Source organism: Mirounga angustirostris, unplaced genomic scaffold (genome assembly GCF_029215605.1).
Source record: "Mirounga angustirostris isolate CCGP_5_RB_7025 unplaced genomic scaffold, mMirAng1.0.hap1 SCAF_2, whole genome shotgun sequence".
NCBI classification, from domain to species: Eukaryota; Metazoa; Chordata; class Mammalia; order Carnivora; family Phocidae; genus Mirounga; species Mirounga angustirostris.
Window position 1 is genome coordinate 92,489,504 of NW_026991710.1, and position 10,376 is coordinate 92,499,879.

Sequence of the window (10,376 nt, forward strand, 5' to 3'; positions counted from 1 at the left end):
CCCCTTGCTTGTGTTCCTGCTCTCGCTATGTCTCTGTCAAAAAAATAAATAAAATCTTTAAAAAAAAAAAAAAAAGAATACTTCTATTTTAAGAATAACTGTTTATGTTTAATTTCTTAGATACACTAGAAGGATTTAATTGGGAGGTTTTTGTTTGTTAGGGCAACTAAAATGCTAAAGAAAGAAACTTAGGGGCAGCTGGCTGGCTCAGTCAATACAGCATTCCACTCTTGACTTTGGAGTTGTGAGTTCAAGCCCCACCTTGGATGTAAAGATTACTTTAAAAAGAGAGGGTGGGGGGCGCCTGGGTGGCTCAGTCGGTTAAGCGACTGCCTTCAGCTCAGGTCATGATCCTGGAGTCCTGGGATCGAGTCCCGCATCGGGCTCCCTGCTGAGTCTGCTTCTCCCTCTGACCCTCCCCCCTCTCATGCTCTCTCTCTCTCTCTCATTCTCTCTCTCTCAAATAAAAATAAATAAAATCTTTAAAAAAAAAAAAAAAAAAAAAGAGAGGGTGGGGTGGTACCTGGCTGGCTTTTTTTTTTTAAGATTTTATTTATTTATTTGAGAGAGAGAGAGAGAAAGAGAGTACGAGAAGGGGGAGGGTCAGAGGGAGAAACAGACTCCCCGCTGAGCAGACAGCCTGATGTGGGACTTGATCCCAGGACTCCAGTATCATGACCTGAGCTGAAGGCAGTTGCTCAACCAACTGAGCCACCCAGGCTCCCCACCTGGCTGGCTTGGTAGGAGCATTTGACTCTTGATCTCAGGTTTGTGTGTTCAAGCCCCATGTTGTGAGTGAAGATTACTTAAAAAAAAAAAATCTTAAAAAAAAAAAATCAAATAAATTTGTAAATTTAAAATATTTAAAATATTTAAAATTTTATGTTTGTTGACAGACGGATTATTAAAAGTATCTAGTTTGGGGCAACTGGATGGCTCAATCGGTTGAACGCCTGACTCTTGGTTTCGGCTGGGGTTGTGATCTCAGAGTCATGATCTCAGGGTCGTGAGATGGGGCCCTGCATCAAGCTCTTCACTGGGTGTGGAGCCTACTTGGGATTCTCTCTCCCTCTCCCTCTGCCCACTAGTGCTCACACACACTCTCTCTTTCAAAAATAATAATAATAAAATAAAATCATTAAAAAAATATACCTAGTAGGGCACATGGGTGGCACAGTCGGTTAAGTGTCTGCCTTCAGCTCAGGTCATGATCCCAGGGTCTTGAGACTGAGCCCCACATCAGCAGGGATCCTGCTTCTCCCTCTCCCTCTGCCCCCCAACTTGTACTCTCTCTTTTGCTCTGCGCTCTCGCTCTCAAATAAAATCTTAAAAAAAAAAGTATTTAGCTTGTGCAACTTAAGTTGACTGAACATTAAACCCACTGAAAGTTAAACTAAAGTTAATAGGATTTGTAAATTGAACTTGAAGGCTTAAAGCAAAACTAGTTTTTCTTTTAATTTTCTGTTTTAATTGTTAATTCACTAATAATAATAAGTAGCCTTTACATTGAGAAGCTTGTCTTACTGATAACTTCACAATGATAGATATGTGGAGTAAGAACAGAATATGGAATAAGTCAATCAGAGAAAGACAATTATATGATTTCACTCATATGTGGAATTTAAGAAACAAAACAGAGGATCAAAGGGCAAGGGAGGGAAAAATAAAATAAGACGAAATCAGAGAGGGAGACAAACCATAAGAGACTTTTTTTTTTAAGATTGTATTCATTTATTTGACAGAGAAAATGAGAGCACAAGCAGGGTGAACAGCAGAGGGAGACTGAGAAGCAGACTGCTGAGCAAGGAGCCCGAAACAGGGCTCAATCCCAGGATGCTGGGATCATGACCTGAGCCGAAGGCAGGTGCCATCCTAAGCCATCCTAGGCCATCCACGCACCCCAAAAGACTCTTAACTATAGGAAACAAACTGAGGGTTGCTGGAGGGGAGGCGGGGGGGGGGATGGGGTAACTGGGTGATGGACATTAAGGAGGGCACGTGATGTAATGAGCACTGGATGTTATATGTAACTGATGAATCACTGAACTCTACCTCTGAAACTAATAATATACTATATGTTAATTAATTGAATTTAAATCAAATAAATTAAAAAAAACAAAACAGGGAGATCTGTAAATGTAATAAAGTTGTTCTTTTAAATTTGTAGTATTTTTTTTTTAAAGATTTTATTTATTTATTTGAGAGAGAGAATGAGAGAGATAGAGCACATGAGAGGGGGGAGGGTCAGAGGGAGAAGCAGACTCCCCGCCGAGCAGGGAGCCCGATGCGGGACCGGATCCCGGGACTCCAGGATCATGACCTGAGCCGAAGGCAGTCGCTTAACCGACTGAGCCACCCAGGTGCCCTAAATTTGTAGTATTAAGAGAGACAATAGACTGCTTAGGATATGGGCTCTGGAGCCAAAAAGCCTAGTGTCGCATATGACTCCTCCACTCTCTAGCTGTGAGATCTGGGGACAAGCTACTTTATCTCTCTGTGTCTCAGTTTCAACCTCAGTAAAATACAGAGAAAAACAGTACTCTAAAAGGGGAGTTATGTAGACTAAGTAACTTGACACATTAAAAGCATGCCTGGCACATGACAATATAAGTTTTTTTAAAAATCCATTTGGGGGAGGGGCAACTGGGTGGCTCAATCAGTTAAGCGTCTGCTTTTGGCTCAGGTCATGATCCCAGGGTCCTGGGATGGAGCCCTGTATCGGGCTCCCTGCTCGGCAGGGAGCCTGCTTCTCCCTCTCCCTGTGCTGCTCCCCCTGCTTGTTCTCTCTCTCTCTCTGTCAAATAAATAAAATCTTTAAAAAAAAAAAATCCATTTGGGGGAGGGTAACAGGGGGGTTGCTAAATGGATGAAGGGAGTCAAGATTCAAAACTCTAGTTATAAAATAATGTACAGCAGGGCGCCTGGGTGGCTCAGTCGTTAAGCATCTGCCTTTGGCTCGGGTCATGATCCCAGTGTCCTGGGATCGAGCCTCACATCGGGCTCTCTGCTCAGCAGGAAGCCTGCTTCTCCCTCTCCCACTCCCTTGCTTGTCTTCCCTCTCTCGCTGTCTCTCTCTCTGTCAAATAAAGAAATAAAATCTTAAAAAAAAAATGACCATTAGGGCGCCTGGGTGGCTCAGTCATTAAGCGTCTGCCTTCGGCTCAGGTCATGATCCCAGGGTCATGGGATCGAGCCCCGCATGGGGCTCCCTGCTCTGCAGGAAGCCTGCTTCTCCCTCTCCCACTCCCCCTGCTTGTGTTCCCTCTCTCGCTGTGTCTTTCTCCGTCAAATAAATAAATAAAATCTTTAAAAAAAAAAAAATGACCATTTTTTTAATTATGATGACCATAATTAATAACACTGTATTGCATATTTAAAAGTTGCTAAGAGTAAATCTTGAAAGTCCTCATCACAAAAAATAAAAGGAAAAAATCATTTTAACTATGGTGACAGATGGTAACTATACTTATTATCATCATTTTGCAATGCATACAAATATCAAATTATTATGCTGTATACTTAAAACTAGTATTATGTTAAATGTCAGTTATACCTCAATAAAAACAATAAGCAAACAGAGCTCTCCCTAACTGGGTGGGCCCTATCCAATCAGTGGAAGGACTGAAGAGAACAGAAAGACTGAGTAAGAGAAAACTCCTCCTGCCTGACTGTCTCTGAGCTGGGACATGAGTGCTCTCCTGCCTTTTGACTCAAACTGAAACACCAGCTCTTCCTGAATCTCAAACCTCCCATCATTTATACTGAAACTATACAATTGGCTTTGTTGAGTCTTCATCTTACCAACTACAGATCTTGGCACTTAACAGCCTCCACAATCACATGATTCAATTCCCTAGAATAAATCACTTCTTTTTCTCTCTCTCCATATACATATATATACATAGACAGAGACTCGGGCATCTGGATGGCTCAGTCAGTTAAGCGTCTGCCTTTGGCTCAGGTCATGATCCCAGGGTCCTGGATGGAGGCCCACATTGGGCTCCTTGCTCAGTTGGGAGCCTGCTTCTCTCTCTCCCTCTACCCCCCAACCTCGTGCTCTCTCTCACTCTCTCAAAATAAATAAAAAAAACTTTTTTTAAAAAAAAGACAGATTAAAGAGAAAGATTTATATATCTTTATATATTTCTGTGTAAGTACATACACAACTGAGTTCTAAGGAAAACTTTAATGTTTGAGAAGAGAATGAGCCCACAGAAAATACTTAGATGTCAATAAGCAACCTCAGGAAAGTGTGGTGTCACAGAAGTCAAACGAAGAGTTGTTATGAAGAATGGAGGAGCCAAGGCTGTTGCATAAGGTCATGAGAACTGGTATGAGAAAATTACAATTCAGCAGATGCAGATACTTGGGGTGAAAAAAGAAACCATAGAGAAGGATCAGCATATCTAGTAAAGTGAAAGATCACCCAGTAAATAATTCTCTCAAGACCGTTAGGATCAGAGGGCCTGGGTGGCTCAGTTGGTCAAGCACCTGACTTTGGTTCGGGTCATGATCTTGGGGTCCTGGGATCAAGTCCCGTGTCGGGTTCTGTGCTCAGCGGGGAGCCTGCTTCTCTCTCTCCCTCTGTCCCTCCCCCAGCTCATGCTCTCTCTCTCTCTCAAATAAATAAAATCTAAAAAAAAAACAAAAAAAACAAAACCCCTTCCCCCCCAAAAAGACAGGATCATATCATAACCAAAGTAAATGATTCAAAGAAAACCTGAAAATAGAAGAACTCTATACATAATTTTAGACATTGGCAGCTTTCCTAAAATGGTGTGTCAACTCTGTATGTACCATTCCACTGTGAGCATTATGGTGTTAGAAATATATTTTAATACAGTTTTTTTGTATCATTAAACTCTCATTGCCTGTAAAGAAAAAATGTGCCAAAATAAAAAGTTTTACAGAAAACCTAATTCAAATTTTAAAAATCAAAACAAATTAAATAATATTTACTGAACTTTTAAAACATACAAATTAATCACTGTAACGTGACAATCATTTGACAACTTTTATAAGCTGACAACTATATCAGCTTAGGAACATATCCAACATTTTATCATCTACAGAGTCTTCTTAATATTCAATCAAAAGGCAAGAATCTAGCTTTTGGACGCCATAGTCAATTTTCTTGTACTTACTTTGTTTCCTAAATGAGTGATCTTCAGAATTCCATCTTGCCACACTTTTGACTTCTTCATCTTTTGATGAGTATACAGTACCTTATTTCCAAAAGTACAAAAGAAATGGTTTCTACTTACATGTATTAAATGTTGCATATTCTTATACCCTTCCTATATAAAAAAATATTTAGACATCTTTTAATAAAATAAAAGATAACATAACAATAACAATAAAATATCAAGGTCCCTGGATGACTCAGTTGGTAGAGCATGTGACTCCTGATCTCAGGGTTTTGAGTTCAAGCTCCATGTTGGGCATAGAGCTTACATTAAATAAATAACAAAACATAAATTTTTAAAAAAGGAACTCAGTAGTAAAAGGCACGGCAGGGGAGAAAGGAGAGGTAAAATCTAAGGAGAAAAGTGAAAACTTAATTGAACAACAAAAATCATTTTGAGCTTCTCAGTCATCAGTGGGAAGGAAAAAATTTGTTGGGTTATATAGAAGTCATCATCTGAGCTCAAAATGTAGTCCAGACTCCTAGAGGTTCCCAAGACTTTTTCAGGAGTCTTGGGGTCAAAACCATTTTCATGATGTTATTTGTCTTTTCACTCTCATTTCTTCCGGCATGCATAGTGGTCTGCCAGGGTTATGTATGTGCAGTGTTGCAAGATTCAATTTCAGACTAAATGCAGAGGCAGATCTGAGAATCTAGTTGTCTATTAAATCAAATGGTAAGGGGATTTGCAAAAAAATGTCTATAGCAATGCTACTTTTTTCAATGTGGTTTTTTCCTGTTGTTGTTTTGGAAAATACAGCTATTTCCATTTTTAAAAAGTAATTTATGTTCAATGTAATGGGTTTTTTAAATGAATTAATAAATATTTTTTAAATTTCTGAAAGACATCAATAAATATAAGCCCCATTATCAGAAATTCTCTGGGCTCCTCAATAATTTCTAAGAGTATAAAAGCATCCTAAAACCAAACAGTTTAAGAATCACTGATCTAGATAGAAGAGGCATGGCAATTCTTCAAAAGAAATTATTTCCTGATCCTAACAAAGAGCTTACAAAGGGTTTGTTCCAAAGGATTTTGTATAACTAACATGAGTAGTAGGCAAGAGATAAAGTTGCCAGAAAAATACAGGGCAGGGCACCTGGGTGGCTCAGTTGGTTGGGCGTCTGCCTTCGGCTCAGGTCATAATCCCAGGGTCCTGGGATCAAGCCCCGCATCGGGCTCCCCGCTTGGCGGGAAGCCTGTTTCTCCCTCTCCCACTCCCTCTGCTTGTGTTCCCTCTCTTGCTGTGTCTCTCACTCTCTCTCTGTCAAATAAATAAATAAAATCTGTAAAAAAAAATACAGGGCAATATTTGAGACATACATACTTATACCAAAAAAATTACTGTTTATCTGATACTCAAATTTACCTAAGTGTCCTGCTTTAGTTTTGGGTTTTTTTTGTTTTTTGTTAAATGTGTCAACCCCAGCAAGATATCTGTGAAATGTAGAAGGAAGAAATAAAAAAGGAAATAATGGGAAGCCTGCCTGGCTGGCTCAGTCAATGGAGTATGTAACTCTTGATCTCAGGGTTGTGAGTTCAAGTCCTACACTGGGTATAGAGATTACTTAAAAATAAAATCTTAAAAAAATTTAAAAATAGAGGATTTAAAAAAAAGAAAAAAGGAAATAGAGAAAACTGTTAGACTCACAATAAATTCCTGGCTTTCCATTATTTCTTCTGAAATTATAAACCAGTCAGGTCCAGAAAATAATGGTGGTTATTCAATTATTTATACAACCTAAAATAAAAATAGACAAAGAATATTCAACCCTGATGAAAAGAATATCAAATACGACTGTTTCCCACAAACTCTTGACAGGATAGAGGAATCTAAGAGTTCTAAGACTATGTGATTACCAAGGGAAACCCAGGTGTAATCAAATTATCTGATACTAAGTACAAAATAAAAGAGGGACCCCACCCGGTGGAAAAAGAGTTTGCCAAGTAAAGAGAAATCTAAATAAAATGTATAAAATAATTAGTAGTGTGCTAAGCTTTTTTCCAAATGCCATAACATGTATCAGAAAACCATCCCTCTTCCCCCAACATTTGAGTTCCTTATGGAAAGAGCTTCTATTTTCCATTTTCTGAATTGCTATGGCCACCACAAGATGGCCCCCTTGCGTTTTGAATTTTTCCTTTTATATCATAGTATCCAGGATCTAATACACAAATTTCCTCTGCAAGGAATAATCTTTTCAATATCACTGCAATGAGTACTGTATTTATCCTATGCTACTGGATAAAATTGTTATTGTGGGCAAATTTGGAAGTCAAAAATTACTGATGGTGAACTGAAGAAGTAAATGGAGATGCCAAAAAAAAAATTTTTTTTTTCTAAAGCAGTGGTCCCAAAGATATGATCCCTGGACCAACAGCATCAACATCAACTGGTAACTAGTTAGAAATTCAAGTTCTTGGGTCCTGCCCCTGACCTTTTAAATCAGAAAGTCTGAGGTTGGACCCAGTACTTCGTTTTAACATGTCCTGCAGGTGATAGTGATACATGCTCAAGTTTGAGAACACAGGGCTAAAAGACCTAGGATGATTCAATAAAACTATAATTTGAAATTCTGGATTCAATTCCCCCTTCATACATACAAGATATACCACATACATATTATTTATAAATTACATGTATTTATTTAGTACTTCCTTTAGCATTTGCCAGACACTGCTAGGTTGAAGTACTAAAATAAACAAATACTATTTTTAATCAGGGACTTTCCAGTATAACAGGCTGATAAACAGTAATTACAATAAAACATGACAGAAATAAGCACAGGAAGGGACCCAACTGGGTCTATGGCATCAAATAAGGCTTCCTGAAGAACATAATGTCTAAGCTGCAAGCTAAAATAACTATAACCGAAAGAAAATGCCAGGAATGTATTTCCAAAAAGGAATCAATATATACAAGGGCCTATGAAAGACAGAGCAAGGCATGACCAAGGAACTCAGTACAATTAAGGGGTCAATGTAAGATAGTGAATAGTGAGAGAGAAGACTGAAAATGAGCAATAATAGGAGTCAGAGGGCTTTCTATGCTATGCTGAGTTCTTTGAACTTTATTCTATAAAGGCAGTACGAACGGTAGGGTTTTAAGAATAAGATTACATAATCTGACTTGGATTTTACAAAGACTGCACTGGCTGCTAAAATAGGAGAGATAAGGGATTAGGCAAATGAGATATGAATACTTGCCCCATACCATAGTTCCCAGACAGGACACAGGCCTACAGAGGCACTGCCTTCCAGCTATAAAACTCCCATATCCCATATCCCTCCCCTCAAGCCCAAAGGAATTGCTAAATGCCTAATGAATGCCAAGAAGATAACAGAGGTCCAGAGAAACACGTCATTCACTACTACTTTGAGAGCAACTTGCTCCCAACACTGAATGTGTCGGACATTTTACATCTGTATGAGACTACATGGTGTAGGCACAGTGTTTACCATGTGGCAGTTATGGATATGAGATCTCTTTAATAACAGCTATCATTTATTCAGTGTAATTTTATGCTAGACACCTAACATGCTTTAAATGCTCACAACCTTATGGTATAGATACTATTTTTTACATTTATTTTACAAAAAAGGAAACTAAGGTACATAATAGTATGTAATCTGCTCAAGATCACAAAACAAATAAATGGCAGATTCAGAATTCAAAACTAAGTAGTCAAGAGGTCCCTAGCTGGCTCAGTCTGTAGAGCATGCAACTCTTGATCTCCCGGTCATGAGTTCAAGCCCCATGTAGGGCATAAAGTTTACTTAAAAAAAAAAAAAGAAGAAATTTTAAAAACTAAGTATCTAAATTCTGGTGCTCATACTCACAAATATGACATGACTATTGAATACCTAGTATGTCAGGCAAATTTTTGGACTACTTTGTATTATATATGTTACTTATATATAATATTTGTCAATCTCAGAATCCTGAAGAGTAGATATTATCACAACATACAGATTACTAATCCAGTATTTACTAATTTAAGATTACTTATATTCTATTTAGGAACTGCAAGATAAATTCCCCATTGTTTTCCTAAATTAGAGATATTACTTGCAGGGCTTACAATTTAAAAGGAATTGTGAAGATCCATATCCTCATAAGTGGTAAATTAGATTATAATAAAACAAAGACTAGCTAAAAAAAAAAGGCTAGCTTTATTTAAAAATATTTAGAAGAGGTCTAAATTCCTACATTCGAAGGAGAGTCAATAGTCCTATTTTACCATTAAATAGGAAAATGGTATTAGCTAACAAATGACATATTTAAGTGAAGTGCAAATATAAAAAAAATTTCTGAAAGTCTTCACCTAGCCACATCAAGTGTTCACCCACCTCTAACGGGCGGAAGTTTAATTTACAAAGTTTTTAAAGCGGTATGGAGACCTCAGATGTGGTAGTTATATAACCACAGACATGCACACATACCCCCCCAACCATATATATTCCCACACGTCCTTACGCTGCTTTATACATTCATATATAAAAATCAGTGTTCTCAACAAAACATGAGCCATTCTTCCTTTTAAGATGTTTTTGGTCTTTTTGTTTTGGAACAAGCAGGACCTTTAGAATCCCTAAATGGTTCACAGATTTAAAAGTTCCAGAATCTCGAACTCAATATTCTGTTAAGAAGCCATTCAGTCCAAATAACCAAGAGAAGCTAACATTTGCCAAAATAATAATTACCATGACTCTGTGTAACCAAATGGCAATGAGACTTGACCCTCTGTCAGTCCTAAATGGAAACACCAAAACCTTCTCTGGTCCTTACACTTATGCGGAAACTGCAAAGCAGAGGCTGGGGAAAGCGGTCAAGACGAGGCACCAATTTTACAGAGATTCGGAGCAAGCGAGTGTAACTGTCCAAACCTGGTTCCATATAGCACCAGCAACGGTCCGCTTCTGGCGGAATAGTCTTTCAACCCTCTGCCCTAAATTGCGACGCCTCCTCTCCTTCAAATCCCTTTGCCTATACATCCCCACGCCGGGGAAACAACAGACCTCACCTGTCCATAAAATCCACTTTCGAATTTCTCCCGCGAAAGACTGTGACGTCATTAAACTGGGACCGCACCAGATCAGGACCCAATACTCAGCCCGCCCACCACAACCGGCGTTTTCAAACCGCCAATCAAACTTTTCATCGTCTGCGAGCCTCCTTGCCCAGCCGGG

General features: G+C 38.7%; 1 protein-coding gene across 9 annotated transcripts in view; it reads right to left on the reverse strand.

Moving 5' to 3' along the window:
- The window catches only part of ZGRF1 (zinc finger GRF-type containing 1), a 104,597-nt gene that overhangs the window by 94,038 nt on the left and 183 nt on the right, over positions 1-10,376 (reverse strand). For 6 of the 9 annotated variants that reach the window (XM_064584976.1, XM_064584972.1, XM_064584973.1 and 3 more), the window contains exons 1-3: positions 10,211-10,325; positions 6,838-6,927; positions 5,145-5,225 (exon numbers count right to left, since the gene is read on the reverse strand). In XM_064584976.1, the coding sequence (XP_064441046.1) occupies positions 5,145-5,225; positions 6,838-6,858 (102 nt within the window). In that variant the 5' untranslated portion in view covers positions 6,859-6,927; positions 10,211-10,325. The other 3 variants (XR_010409497.1, XM_064584970.1, XM_064584971.1) reach the window with 3 other exon arrangements.